This window comes from Tursiops truncatus, chromosome 7 (genome assembly GCF_011762595.2).
Source record: "Tursiops truncatus isolate mTurTru1 chromosome 7, mTurTru1.mat.Y, whole genome shotgun sequence".
In the NCBI taxonomy this organism is placed as follows: domain Eukaryota; kingdom Metazoa; phylum Chordata; class Mammalia; order Artiodactyla; family Delphinidae; genus Tursiops; species Tursiops truncatus.
In genome coordinates this window covers 112,223,210-112,237,801 of record NC_047040.1, presented here as the reverse complement: position 1 = coordinate 112,237,801, position 14,592 = coordinate 112,223,210, and the positions used below count along the sequence as shown (strand labels likewise).

General features: G+C 40.6%; 1 protein-coding gene across 6 annotated transcripts in view; it reads left to right on the top strand.

Annotated features, from left to right (window-relative positions):
* TUBGCP5 (tubulin gamma complex component 5) overlaps positions 1-12,010 on the top strand; it is a 56,845-nt gene extending 44,835 nt beyond the window's left edge. For 4 of the 6 annotated variants that reach the window (XM_073807860.1, XM_019931783.3, XM_019931784.3 and 1 more), the window contains 7 exons: positions 4,762-4,846; positions 5,078-5,198; positions 5,674-5,849; positions 6,940-7,065; positions 8,063-8,151; positions 9,809-9,909; positions 11,461-12,010. In XM_073807860.1, the coding sequence (XP_073663961.1) occupies positions 4,762-4,846; positions 5,078-5,198; positions 5,674-5,849; positions 6,940-7,065; positions 8,063-8,151; positions 9,809-9,909; positions 11,461-11,516 (754 nt within the window). In that variant the 3' untranslated portion in view covers positions 11,517-12,010. Of the gene's footprint in view, positions 1-394; positions 4,159-4,761; positions 4,847-5,077; positions 5,199-5,673; positions 5,850-6,939; positions 7,066-8,062; positions 8,152-9,808; positions 9,910-11,460 lie in introns of those variants that run through there. The other 2 variants (XM_073807859.1, XM_019931786.3) reach the window with 2 other exon arrangements.
* The last annotated feature ends 2,582 nt before the right edge of the window (positions 12,011-14,592 follow it).

Here is a 14,592-nt window from a genome sequence, read left to right as displayed (position 1 = left end):
GCTTGGCTACCTTTCTTGGCTCCCTCAGTGGCCCTGAAAAGTAATAATGATAATAATTAACATTTATTACATGCCACTTAGGACATTATTTTCCTCACAGCCATGCCAGGTTACTGACCGTCTACTACTTAGTAGTAGATAAAATAATTCCTTTTATTTATGTCATGTGTTACCTTTGATGATTCCATAGAAGTAGAATTTTCATCAATTATATGATTAGTAAAAGCAGGGTAACCGCTAGATTCTTTTCATAGTAAGGAATTAGTGCCTAGTAATCCCCAGGGGGGGCCAGGGAAGGCTAAAGTTATATTTTTCACTATCAATAGAAACTCATGAATTTTGTTATTTTTAGTATGTTTCAATCTATTACAGTGATTCTTTTTTTCTTGCTCAGACTGTCCCATCTTTACCCAGACGGAACTCCTTCACTTGACTCTAGTAATCTTGGAGAGCATCTTTGCTTTCAGGACTGGATGTCTGGACTCATCTTGTGCACTTCCTGCCCCAGGCTCTGCACCTCTTCCAGGATCACTGGTCCTGTCTGTTCTGTGGCTTTAAAAGCCCTTGGTCTGTGTCCCAGAGTGTTCGTCTATACTGGATTATCAGTACTTCTGGGCTCACTCAGTGGATGGAGCTAGGAAATATGTAGAAAGAGGAAGATGAATCATAAGCTCATATTGATATTTCCAGTATGTATTAAAGATTATAGGATTTCACTTTTTTGATTTTCTTTTGTATCTTCCCTTGAGTGCTTACTAACTCATGAACATAAATATTTATTATATTTATTCTATAATAAATCATAATAGTTCCAAAGTAACAATAACAGCAACAAGCCCACTGAGAGTTTAAAACATGCTTGTGACTATATTCTCTTCCTTTACTTTCAAGTCATCAGAATCCTGTATTTCAGGGTCACCTGGAACAATTCTCAATGTGATTATACCACAAATATAGGGCTGGGTTCATTTGTTTTATTTTCTACTTTTAGGAATCACTTCATTTTTATTTTTCTTGATTCCATTTTGTTTTTTAATTGTATAAAACAGCTATATATTTCTTAAGTTAAAATCATTGATACAAAATTACTTTTAGGGAGCTCTGGCTTCTGTTCCTATTCCTGTCCATTTTCTCCCTTTCCTCATAACCTTTTTTATTAGATTTTATTTTATCCTTCCAGTGTTTATTTTTTGGAACCAAAACCGTATGTGTACATATTCCTTTTTCTCCTCACATGTTACAGAAAAGGAAGCACACAGTGTGCACTCTGTAACACCTGCTTAACTTTTCTTTAGTAGGTAATACATCCCAGACCCACTGCATTGCAGGCTAGAGAGCTTGTCCTCACTACTTTACAGCTGATTGTGTTCATTCAACCAGGTGTCCTGTTGGTGGACACGTGGATTCTGTTCTTCTGCGATGTATGTATGCAGTGACTGGTCTTGTGCATTTCACTTCTTATTTTTGCCTGTGTAACTTTGGAGTATTTTTCTAGAATGGGATTGCCAGGTAAAAGGGTAAACACCTGTGTAACTCTGCTAGCTGTTACCAAATTCCTCTTCATTAAAGGCCGTATTTTTTCTAATTCCCACCAGCAATGAGGCTTTCTCCACAGCCTCACCAACAGAGTATGTTGTCAGACTTTCGGATTTCTGCCAGTCTGATGATGAAAAATGATGTCTCAGTGTAGTTTTAATTTACATTTTTCCATGTGAGCGTAGTTATCTTTTCATACGCTTATTTTTGCATTTGTTTAAAAGTGAACTCTCCATATCTTTTGCCACTATTTCTGTCAGTATCAAGTTGTTGGTCTTCATCCTCTCCATTTTTAGAAGCTCTTTTTTTCTTTTGGCTGTGCCACGTGGCTTGTGGGATCTTAGTTCCCCAACCAGGGGTCAAACCCACGCCCCCTGCAGTGGAAGTGCGGAGTCCTGACCACTGGACTGCCAGGAAGTTCCCTAGAAGCTCTTTTTATAGGTTTCCCAGTTTGGCATTTGTCTTTTTGTTCTGCTTATGGTATAACAATTTCTTGTTTTGTCATGAAGATAGTTTTTAGTTTTATAATGTATCTTTTTTATTACTTCTGAATTTTAAGTGATAGTTAAGAAAGTTTTACTGTATCCAAGTGTATAAAGAAATTCACCCATGTTTTCTTTTAATGCTTGAATGGATTTTTTTACATTTAGGTGTTGATCCATTTGGAATTTATTCAGCTAAAAAACATGAGAAATAGATCCAGTTTTATCTTTTTTCCAAATGACTGGTTGGTTGCCATCACTTATTTCTTTAAAAAAAAAAAATCCACCTTTCCCCATTTATTTGATACCCCTTTATCATTAAATTTTCATATGCACTTGAGTTATATGCATTGGGTCTCTCTCTGAATTTTCCATCCTATTTCACTGTTCTGTTTATTCACATGCCAATACCTTTCTGTTTTATTAATAGGGTTTTCCTGGCTATTCTTGCTTATTTATTTTAAAAAATGTACTTTATTTATCATCTTGGCTCCATCCACCAAAACAAAAACAAAAACATTTGTGGTATTTTTATTGAGATTCCCACTCATAGATTAACTCAGGACAAATGGGCCACCCCATTGGGACCCCTTCTCCTATGGCTTCCATGTGTTCTAGGTGCCTGTCTGTGCCCTCAGGCTCCCTGAGTCTGCACCCAGAGGTCTCCTTCCCGGTTCCAAGCTCCCCTGCCCTGCCCATACCCCTCCCTTGTCACTGGTGCTCCTTCTGCATCCTCCCTGTGAGCCCCTTGCCCTCCGCCCACCCTTAGCATAGCTTCTCGCTCTCCTGCCTGGGGCACCTTCGTTCCATGTCGATGGCTTCAGCGACCGCTAGTGACCTGCAGGTCAGTACCTTTAGCCCAGGTGTCTGCACAACCAGTGCCTCATGACTTTCCTCAGATGCCATGTGTCCAAAACTGAGCTTCATCGTTTTCTCAGCCCTTTGTTTCTTCTGGATGGGACCACTGTTCATCCCAGTGCCCAGTGTAGCTCACCTTAGATTCCTTCCTCTCTGCCGGCCCCCACATACCCTGGTCCCTCGGTTCTGCCTCCTGGATGACATTCCCCATGCCCTTTAGCGCTCACTGGAGAGCACCTCCCTGCAGCCTGCTAACCAGCTGTCTCGGCATCTCTCCCTTCCACTTGGCCCTCCAGGGCCACACGGGACACTAGCCGCCCCACCCCCACGCATGCTTGGGCTGCTTGGCGCCTTGGAGCAGATGGGCCGAGCTTCTCCTGAGAGAGAGAGCTTTTCACTGTCGGGCTCCCCACCTCGCTTCTTGTGCGCACAGAGACAGACACATCACCTTCTCTCTCCACCATACTTCCCACTTCAGGGATTTGGGACATTTCTGTTTTCCCCGAGAGCTGTACTCTCTCCCCCAGGAGGCTTCACGTGTCTGCACCCTCCAGTTACCTGAGTTAGCTGCTCTCCCATGGGCATGGCCAGCAGTTGTCTGCACTCCTGCAAAGCTCTGCCCCCCTGGCTTGGTGACTGGAGGGTGACTGCACGTGTTGTATGCTCTGGGCTATAAGCCCCTGGAGGGGGGCAGGGATTGGCTTTTTATCACCTGCTTAGTGCAGCACTTGACAAGGTATTCAGTAGCTGCCTACTAAGTACTTGGTAGATGCACGTGTAACAGACTTACAAGCTAAAAAAATTCTGACTAGTCTGTGACATGGAATGAATTGGCTAAACTCGTAAATCACACACCGGCCCTTACATCTCTGGTTGTAAGGCTAACTCCTGCCTTGGCCTTCAAGTTAACCTTCCGTGGGCTGCATCCAGGCATCGTCACAGGTGCCTCTGTATCCTGGGAGAGTCACGTCCTTTCTCAGCACAGTGACAGAACTGCTCTGAGGAGTGAAGGAAATAAGTGCCTGGCTCAGGAACATTTCCATGCCCTATGGTAGCTGCATTCTATTGAGAGTCACACTCAGACTAGTTGGGCAGGAGTGGATGAAGCCATGTGTGACCCTTTGCTTTAGAAGCAGACCCCATTCTTTGTTTGTTTGTTTGTTTTTTTAACATCTTTATTGGAGTATAATTGCTTTACAATGGTGTGTTAGTTTCTGCCCCATAACAAAGCGAATCAGCCATACACATACATATGTCCCCATATCTCTTCCCTCCTACGCCTCCCTCCCTCCCACCCTCCCTATCTCACCCCTCCAGGCGGTCACAAAGCACTGAGCTGATCTCCCTGTGCTATGCGGCTGCCTCCCACCAGCTATTGGTTTCACACTTGGTAGTGTATATATGTACATGCCACTCTCTCACTTTCAGACCCCATTCTTGCTCACACACTTGCATATGCCTGCTCTCCAGGGCGAGAACAGCCTCTCCCGCCACCAGACACACACACACACACTCCCTCTCCCTCTCTCTCCCTCTCTCTCTCTGTCTCTCTGTCTCTTCCCACCCTCTCTCCTGCCACCCCCAACAGAGTGTCCGTCTCCTGAGCCCTGAACTCTACCAGGACTAGGCACCTGCCAAATACAGTTAACCTTCCCTGACTTTGTCTTTTTTCCTAAGTAATTTACTATAAGTATCTTCTTTTTTATAGCTAAACCCATTATTTAAAAATTTTGCCCCCTTCTTTATTTCTAAAACCTGATTTCTATTCTGGAATATATGCTTAGAAAAATATGGAATATCTGCATTCCTTTTATGAAATGTCTTTTTGGAATATATAAATTAACTCAAAGTGCTAAATAACTAAAACTTATATTTCTTTATCTAGTCTATCTATATCTTTTGAAAATGTTGACACAGCTAAGAAGAAACTCCCTGTTCATATCTTAGATGGTCTGACCCTGAGCTATAAGGTATGTACTGATACTCTAAGAACATTTTCTATTAAAATTAAGGCATACAAGGGACTTCCCTGGCGGTCCAGTGGTTAAGACTCCACACTTCCAATGTAGGGGGCGCGGGTTCGATCCCTGGTCGGGGAACTAAGATCCCACGTACTGTGCAGCACAGCCAAAAAAAAAAAATTTGAGACATATGAGTAATAGGTTACTTTCTATTCTAATTTTCTGTTTTTGTTTTCATAGGTCCCATGGCCTGTGGACATTGTTATAAGTTTGGAATGTCAGAAAATTTATAATCAGGTGTTTCTTCTCTTATTGCAAATAAAATGGGCAAAATATAGTCTGGATGTTTTACTATTTGGTGGTAAGATTTGTTTTCAACAGATAAATTATAATTTAATTTTAGCACTGAAAAAAAGGTTGGCAGTCTTAGGTCATTTTTTATATATACACAAGTGCCAAAATGATATGTATTTATGGCCATAGCTTTACAGACATCAGAATTAACTTCCCTGAACGAGTACAGTTAATCTGAAATACAATAACTAAATTAGGAATTTAGCCAGAATAAAAATTCTTAGGTTATGTGAAAAAGTTTTAATGACAAGTTAATAGGACTTTGTTTTTATATTTTTGATGACAGTGATAATCAGGGTGATATGGCAGCTTTAACTGCTTCACCTTCCAGATAGGGAGGATGGGGTCCCTGCTGTGCATCCAGCCGAGTGCCCTTTACAGGGCAGACGACCACACCATTGCAAGTCCTGCTCTGTGCAGTGGTGCCAGTGGGGTCTGAGTGGATGCTCTTCCCACCCCCTCTCCTCTTCGTTCCTTTACAGAACTAGCTAGTCCTGCTGAAAAACCACAACTTGAAGGACTCTTAGGTGGACAAGACACAGCTGCTAATTTTGGACCACAGAAGGAGCCAGTAAGACAGCAGATTCATCGTATGTTCCTCTTAAGAGTAAAGCTCATGCACTTTGTGAACAGCTTACACAACTACATCATGACCAGGGTTCGTGTCTGTCCATCCACTCAGTTCTGTCACCGTGTATACATCTGTTCGTGGAGAATTACTTGTAATATATTTATAAATACAAACAAGCACACAAGATACTTAATAGACTGTAAATGTGAAGGTAGCACATACTAAAAACTTGATCATAAAATAACATGGCAGCAGGGGGAAGTGTATTTTAAAACATGCCAGAGCACATGTTTCCAGACACTGTGTCTCTCCTGTCTAGTGACCCCTTGGGATGACACACCCAGAGCGCTTCTTTTGGACTTGCCATCAGAACTTGCCACATAGTCCTTTAAATGTCAGCAGTGGGAACAGGGCTGTCCCTGGAAAATGGCTTCAGTTTTTTGTAATGGAAGCCTAAAAACAAATCTGTCAGGCTAGTACGGGATGTAAGGAGGAAAATGCAGCCAGATTATATACTTTTTTTCTTAAATATAAGAAGTAACTCGTACAGTAAATAAAACTGCTTTTCTTACACATATTAAAACCAGTTCTAGAGGAACTTCTGAAGAGGAGTTCAGATGTTTGAACAGTAGCAGTGTTATTCGAGGACAGTACTCATTGGTATTATAATGGTTGCTAAAAAAGAATTTGTAGTCATTCTGGTAGATAGGTTCTAAGAACCCACTTTTGTTTGGTTGAAGTGAGCCTTTGAAGCCTGTGTTTTATACATGATACACATGGCAGAGGTTCTCTCTTTCCCGTGCACTAGTGGCCTTCAGAGGACCAACCTTAAGCCCTTAATTGTTGAGAGTAAATGGTTAAGTTTTTGTTTAATTTGTTTTTTGTGTTCTACTTGAAGTACAGTTATATTCCTTTTAAAGAAAGACCATTATGTAAGCAGTGGAATTTATTAAAACATATAAATTCAATTTATCTGGTGACGTTTTTTAAAAAAATCAATGCATATCCTATACAGTTCATATACTTGCCCCTCCACACAGGAGCAGTCTGTTAGTCCAGAGTGAGGCATTCCCTCCCTGTGCAAGTGAATGTAGAAGAGGTTGGTAAAAAAAGTTTTGTGTGTGGCACATTAGTTCTCAAAGAAAAAATCTATTGATTAAATTTGTCATCTTTCAAGATTCTTCACAGTACAGGGCTGGAGTTTCAACATCAAGTCGAAGAAGCCAAGGATTTAGATCAATTGATTAAAATTCACTATAGATACTTGTCAACCATCCATGATCGATGTCTGCTGAGAGAAAAGGTATGTGAGGTGTCACCTGTGAACTTGGCCACTGAGGCAGGAATGAAGCCAGCCAAGGGAAGTTGTCTCTCTACTTTGGAATTTTATACTTATTAAGCTTCTGATCTGCAAAATATTTTTTTGACATCTTTATTGGGGTATAATTGCTTTACAATGGTGTGTTAGTTTCTGCTTTATAACAAAGTGAATCAGTTATACATATACATATGTTCCCAGATCTCTTCCCTCTTGTGTCTCCCTCCCTCCCACCCTCCCTATCCCACCCCTCTAGGTGGTCACAAAGCACCGAGCTGATCTCCCTGTGCTATGTGGCTGCTTCCCACTAGCTATCTACCTTACGTTTGGTAGTGTATATATGTCCATGCCTCTCTCTCGCTTTGTCACAGCTCACCCTTCCCCCTCCCCATATCTTCAAGTCCGTTCTCTAGTAGGTCTGTGTCTTTATTCCTGTCTTACCCCTAGGTTCTTCATGACATTGCAAAATATTCTTTAAGGAAGGACCAGATCAAATAGGTTACAAATTTGTGCCATATGACTGGAAATTACATATAAGAGAAACAGCTGACAACTTTATTGTGACGGTCTGCACTCAGCACTGTGTTTGGATTCAATACGAAAATTTTATCTGCAGTTATGGAATAATAGTGCTTTGGTCAGGAAATGTGTCCAGCTTGATGTGAATATATTAAGTCATCTTACAGCCATTGGAATAACTTGCCCCATTTCACTGGTGAATTCAAATGGCTGTCCCAGGAAAAGGTAGCTTGCTGGCTCTGTTGGTCAGACTCTGCTGCTGATATACCTGTACTGTGGGTGCAGTAGGCGTGTGGTCCAATTCCAAGTGCATTTTGTTCAGAGCCTAGTACCCTTCCTTATACCTAGAAGGCAATGATTGCACTGAGCTTTTTCTGTGACTCATTTAAATTAGGTGAAAGTGTTGGTGTCAGTGTCCAAACATGGTCACAGAGCCTGTGTTCTTCCATGGCTTTCTCTCCAGGTCAGTTTTGTGAAGGAAGCCATCATGAAGGTGTTGAACTTGGCCCTCATGTTTGCAGATGGTTGGCAGGCTGGCCTGGGGGCATGGCAGTAAGTACGCAGCTTGTGGGGCCTCTGTGCTGTCACCATTTCAGTTTCACTTTTAGCTGGCTTCATTCTGGGAGCCTTGTTTTTCTTCTTGGCAACACATCACATACACTTATAATTAGGGAAAGAATTGAAGAATTGAATTTGTTCATCTAAACTAGGCAACATCAAGAATTATGCAATTCTTTTCTGAGCGGTAAAACAAGAAAAATCTGAAGTCTTTTGATTAGAACAAGCAAATATCCTTAAATTACATTCCTGTTGTATAGGTTTGCTAAATTTTTGTTAATGGATGCCTTCGAGCATACACAGAAGCGGGCGGGGAACATAACAGACCCTGGGGTCCATCACTCCACTTCAGCAGATGCCAGTGACAATCAGTTCTGTTTTGTGTTTACTGCCCACTCCCACTCCCATTCACTCAATTATTTTCAACCAAATTCTGGACATCATGCTAGATCCTAGTGCAAAATTGTATTTTAGAGAGCTCTAAAAGAATGATTGTATATTTTACTTTTAGGGTGTTTATTATCTACACCTATCACATAGAAAGAGGACCCAGGAGCTCTTTCTTCCTATCCAGAGTACCATCCTCTACTGTTACCTTGAATGTGCAGCTCAGTAGTTTGTCCCTGTCTTGTTTATAAAATTAATGTAATCTTGCTATTATTACTTCCTTGAAATATATTTAAAAGAGCAAGTCTGGTTGACTGGGCTGTTGGGATAATAGCTTGTACTTAGTTGTTATTAGTAAGGAGCCGAAAGTTCGTTATAGCACTAATCTAAAATCTTAACGTATGGCTGTGTCAGAATACTCTGAATGGTAGATAAAATTCCTCATTGCAGGGGTGAAAACAGAAGTCTTACTTTATTATTGCTGTCTCAAGTGTGTGCAGCAGACTTCCCCCTCCATGTCACTGTCAGGTGGAGGAGAAGGTAATAACACTGCTGCATATTGTTGGCTAAAATTGAACTGTTTCTTCAACAAGGGGGTGAGGAGGACTTAAGAGGCATATTAACCATCACAGTTTATGGAAATTAACTGATCTTGATTCACATTTAAAGCAGAAAGTGAAAATTTTTTAAAGCAAGGTGAAATTTTTAAGCAAATGGTATGGTGGCTATGATTTCAAAGGAGTATTTATCTTTAGTGTGTACACACTGAAATATTTATGACTGAAATGCTATAATGTCTCAACTTGGCTTCTAAAGATATGGGGCTAAGGGTATAATTGGGACTGCCTGCAGCGGGGTGACTACTGAAGCTGGGTATGGGTGTTTGCTATTTCCCATAATAACAGTTTTCTAGTAAGTTTAAAATGTAAGGTTTTATATCTTTAATGTGCTGTTTATTTGAAAGAAGGTGTGCTTGTGAAAAGTAAAAGTATAGAACTGTACAATAGAAAAGGGAATATCCTCAGTTATCCTCACTCTAGAACTCACTACCATCCTGGAGCAGCAGTTTTGTATCCTAATGACACTTTCCTTCAGACTCTTTGAAAGTTTGGCAGGAAATTTTATATTTTATTTTAGAATCTTTAGAGTTAGGATTCTACATAATTAAACTGAAGCACATTTGAAATTACTCCAAAGGTATTTTATAGCCTACCTAGTAACTCCTTATGCATTTACCTAAATTGAAATTTACTTTCTTTCCTAGAATGGAATCTATAGAGAAAATGGAGTCTGATTTTAAAAACTGCCATATGTTTCTTGTAACCGTTTTAAACAAAGCTGTCTGTAGAGGATCCTTTCCCCATCGTGAGTATTATGTTAAAATATTACTGCTTTTATATTTTCTGGTAACTAAGTCTACCTGTTATTGTTTTGGTACTGATCTCATGAAAAATTAGAATTTTTCACCACTTTGAACCTGGAAAGTCCCTCAGCAGTTGAATTGTTTTTCCCAAATTACAGTGGGGTGAGTGAATCAGTTGTAAAACATTGAGACTGAAGATTTTGCTTTCTAGTATATCATGTGTTACACCAATGGATTTCTAAAACCATTGTTAATTAAAGCAGATGGCAGAATAGGTTTCAGTACACTTGACTGTCATGTGTAGCCTTTGTAACTATTCCTTTTCAAAAGATAGGGTTTGCGGGGGTGGGGGGGGTGTTTGTTTTTTGTTTTTTTAGCAATTTTAAAATTCCCAAGGCTGCCTCTTACACAAGGAAATGCAGGCCTGACGGTTCAGTACACAGACAGTGTGTGAAGCAGACAGAGGTCTGTGGGGTGAGTCATGGAGAGAAGACAGTCATTTAATCTACAGACACAAAGGACTAAGTAGTATTTCTTGCAGAGCTTTTTTGGGAAAAGTATGCAGGACTAATTTGTTCCCTATTTCTGTATGTTCAAATTGTGATATGCTCATTAAAAGTAGCTGAACATTTTTTAAAATACTGTTAGAGTAACGAGTGAACATAGAATAAACAAACAAAAACATATCATCAGAAAGTTGTGAATGCAAAGAAATCTAAATAAATTCTGGGATGAGATGAGCCCTTCAGTGCTGACCTGCTGTACCCACAGTTCAGGTAGGCGGGGCAGTGACCGGCCAGAGGCACATAATCTTTGCCAGGATAGTTTGCCAGGATAGAGAAACTCGTTGTTGGTGTGGCAGACTGGAATCCTAGAGGAGCGCACGCAGAGCCAGTCCTCCTGACCCCCAGCCCTCCCCGAATGCTCTGCGTAAGTGGTGAAGAAGCTGGGGGCTGGCCAGGCAGGAAAACAGAGAAAGTTCTGATCTCACAGTGCTTACTTAGAGCCCTATATTCCTGTGTCGTGTGACTTCTACAACGAAGAGGCATTTGTTTATTACGCAAGTATTTAAAAACAAATTACTGTTGTAAGCCCCTACTGCCACCTCTCAGCCTCCCCCATTTTTACCCCTGGCCAAAAAAAAAAAAACCATACTGTGTTAGAAATGTGTTAGAGGAAACATTGATACATTTGTCCATTTTTGCACTGGGTGACTGTTAGGCAAGGAGATTCCACTCATAGCTCAGAACATGGCGTTTTGTTACGAATTGAGGCCAGATTTTATGACATTTTGAAAAATGTGATTTGCTCAGTGTAATGCCCAGATTTTTTTTGTTTTCAAAACTAAAATGATCTGAAATAGAAATAAATCATACTTTCTCAATTGTATTTAATAAATGATTATCATCTTTATTGTATGTTAGAAGTAATGAGTATTTTAATTAAAAATAGAAAGTGTCTCTAAATACTTTTCAAGACATTTATTAGAGCCTATTTAGCCATTTTCAAACATTTAAACCTATTTTATTAACCGATTTTTATTCTTCCCACAGTGGAATCTCTAGCACTGTCACTCATGGCTGGCATGGAGCAAATATCTTCAGCGTAGTAAATGCCTCAGATTTAATCTTCATACATGTACATTTCCACCACATGCAGCTGCGAAACGGGAGTCTATTTTGGTTTGTTTTTAAAACTGTTGTCTACTGTCTAGACAAGTGGGTTTTATGTGTTTTCTCTGGAGATTATTGGTTAGTATATTGGGTTATGCATATAAAACTGTATCAATAATGCAGAATGTGTATAGGCTGTTTACACTTATATTTCCTACTATAAGCTATAGATTTATGGTATTGATACCTTTAAATATAAAATAATTGTTTTTGAAAATGTAATTATTAATATTAAAAATAAATTAAAGCACTTTATTCCCCTTTTGCTTAGTCACAGAAGTTTTGTTTTTTTTTTTGTATGCCTGGGAAGTTCCAAAATGGAAAATAGCTTCCACCAATGTCAATAAATGTAAAAGCCCGCTGTTGATACATCCTACTGTATGGCTTTTGTGAGCTAACCACAATTAATTAAAACTATATTTACTGTTCAGTTTTCCTACATTTTCTTTATATACTTCTTGGCATGTCTCTAGCATTTATGACTCAGCCTATATTTACTACTTATTTTTTTAAAAACAACTAGTGAAGTCCACATAGCCTCAGAGCTGAGCACCAGGGGCCTCTGCCCAATCTCAGTCATTTTACAGCATCAGCATTTCCTGCATGCAGATGGCAAAGTCGGCTAATAAGCCCTCCTGGGAATGAGCCCAGGTCTCAGGCTTTACTTTGAAGTCTTGGAGGAAGTTCACTGAGGAGGCCTTCAAATGCCAGGGATGAATAGTTACTTCCAGGTCTCAAGAAAACACTGCAGTATAACCTAACAGCTATAAGATATGAGAAGTATTTCTTGATCTGGTGCTTTAAGTCAGAACCCTGTAGAAACTGATGGAAGCATAGGCTCGCATAAAGCAGTCATGATGGAGTCAAGGTTCGAACAATGATGGCCTGGCTCTTTTGGTAAAGTTCTTTATGCATAGCAAAAATCATCACATCAAACATACCAAAACATAATTCTTTCATAAACTGAATTATGTTTATTATCAGTGTTTCTAAACCTGGGATAGAAGATACATTTATTTATAGGATATTTAGGAAAGTAAATATTTTCATTTTAAAAAATGAGTATTTGGAATTTGTTGTTATCTTAGACTGATTTTATACTGTATTTGTTCTTTTCTCATGACTTTAAGAGTTTCCAAGGGAAGATTAGCAAAGTTTAAATTGGGGGAAGAATAGACTTCACAAAGTGTCACCAGTTGGTTTCTTTGGGAAGGAGCCTCCAAGATGCAGAGTGCCCAGTGGGAGGAAGGGAAAGGGCGATGAACTGGCTGGAGAGAAAAGCCAGCCCTGCAGGGCTGAGACAATAGGCTTCTATCCCCCACCTTCATCAGTCCTTGGTTGTGGGTCCCTAGGGCAAGCATGACCTCTCCAGCTGAGGCCACCCCAGGAGCAGCGACACTGCAGCTGTGTGCTGGCAGTGCACCAGCACATCAGCTACACTCATCAGGTGATTCTTGAGTCATCTAAATAAAGGACTTTTACACTAACTCTAAGTAAGAACTGCTCCTTAACTAGTTTGTGTAGGAAAGTTAATGCTGTGATGTACATTAAATCGCCTTCTCCTCTGTGTGGAATAGATGGGATCTCTTTTACTTAATTTTTCTTCTGGTTCTGTTTGGACCTTTAATCTTATGGTTTTCCAGTTGGGCATGTTAGGAGCTTGGAAGTCATCATTCCCATCCTTGGAACAAGAAAAAAACTAAACAAAATGGAGATCAAGGGCTTCCCTGGTGGCGCAGTGGTTGAGAGTCCGCCTGCCGATGCAGGGGACACGGGTTCGTGCCCTGGGCCGGGAGGATCCCACATGCCGCGGAGCGGCTGGGCCCGTGGGCCGTGGCCGCTGGGCCTGCGTGTCCGGAGCCTGTGCTCCTCAACGGGAGAGGCCACAACAGTGAGAGGCCCACGTACCGCAAAAAAAAAAATAAATGAAATTTAAGAAAGGTCCTCTCCACTCCAAGATTTTATAAAATTTCACATTATTTCCCTTAGGAACTTTTAAGTTTTCATTTTTATATTTAACTGTTTGTTCCATCTAGAATTTATCTTGATGTAAAATATAATGTGTAAGATCAACTTGGGAATGATTTCCCATGTGAACGGATCCAGGAAAGCCTCCTTGAGAGGTGACATTTGAAAGTCATGTCTTATCAGTCATGTAAAAGGTGGGGATGGGAAGAATGAGCCTGGGGTGTCCATGACAAAGCAAGACCTGTGTGGCTAGTGCACAGAGAGCAAGGGGCATGTCAGGAGACAGGCTTGGAGAGGTAGTTGGGTGGAGAGGGGAGTCCAGGAGGAACCCCTGTGGAGAGGAGCTGGTGCCACTGACAGGGCTAAAACTGTGTGTGCTACTCTACTCGGCAGTGGCCTTCCAATTGGAGTTTTTGTACCCTGGGGTACATGAAGACTCTCCAGGTATTTTATGGGCATGAAAAATTTAAGGGAATCTACCAATCCTAGAATTAGGATTCAGAAGTGACATGGTTGGCCTGGGCTAACACCTATGAAATTTAAAAATGAAGTCAGACATTTTCTGATAGGAAGTAATCTGACTTAGCTCATTACTTCAGTCAGAGAATGGTTTTGCCAATGAGGACTGGTTTTGCAATTACGTTAAACTTGGGAATATTTGGCGTAAATTGCATAGGTAATGTGTAGCTTTAAAAATTTAATGAAGACGTATTGAAAGCATTTGTGATAAGCCAATAGAGCAGAACCTATAGCCTTTGCAAAGTTAAGAGAAAATGTTTGAAGACCACTGAGTTAGAACATAGGCTCAACTTCTGTAACAAAGAGACCAGAACACATTTCCATGAGGAAAGAGAAGTTCATTTCTCTCCCGTGATAGTGCAGAGGTCCAAGTGGGGTTCAAGGTGGCCGAGTGGTTCTACACCATGAGGTTGAGGACAGAGGTCCCTTCTGGCTTCTTATTGCCAATGATGTTGCCCTTGTTTGAATAGCCAAGGACAGCTGGCAGCCCTCTGTCTACTTTTCAGCCCACAGAGGAAGAGAGGA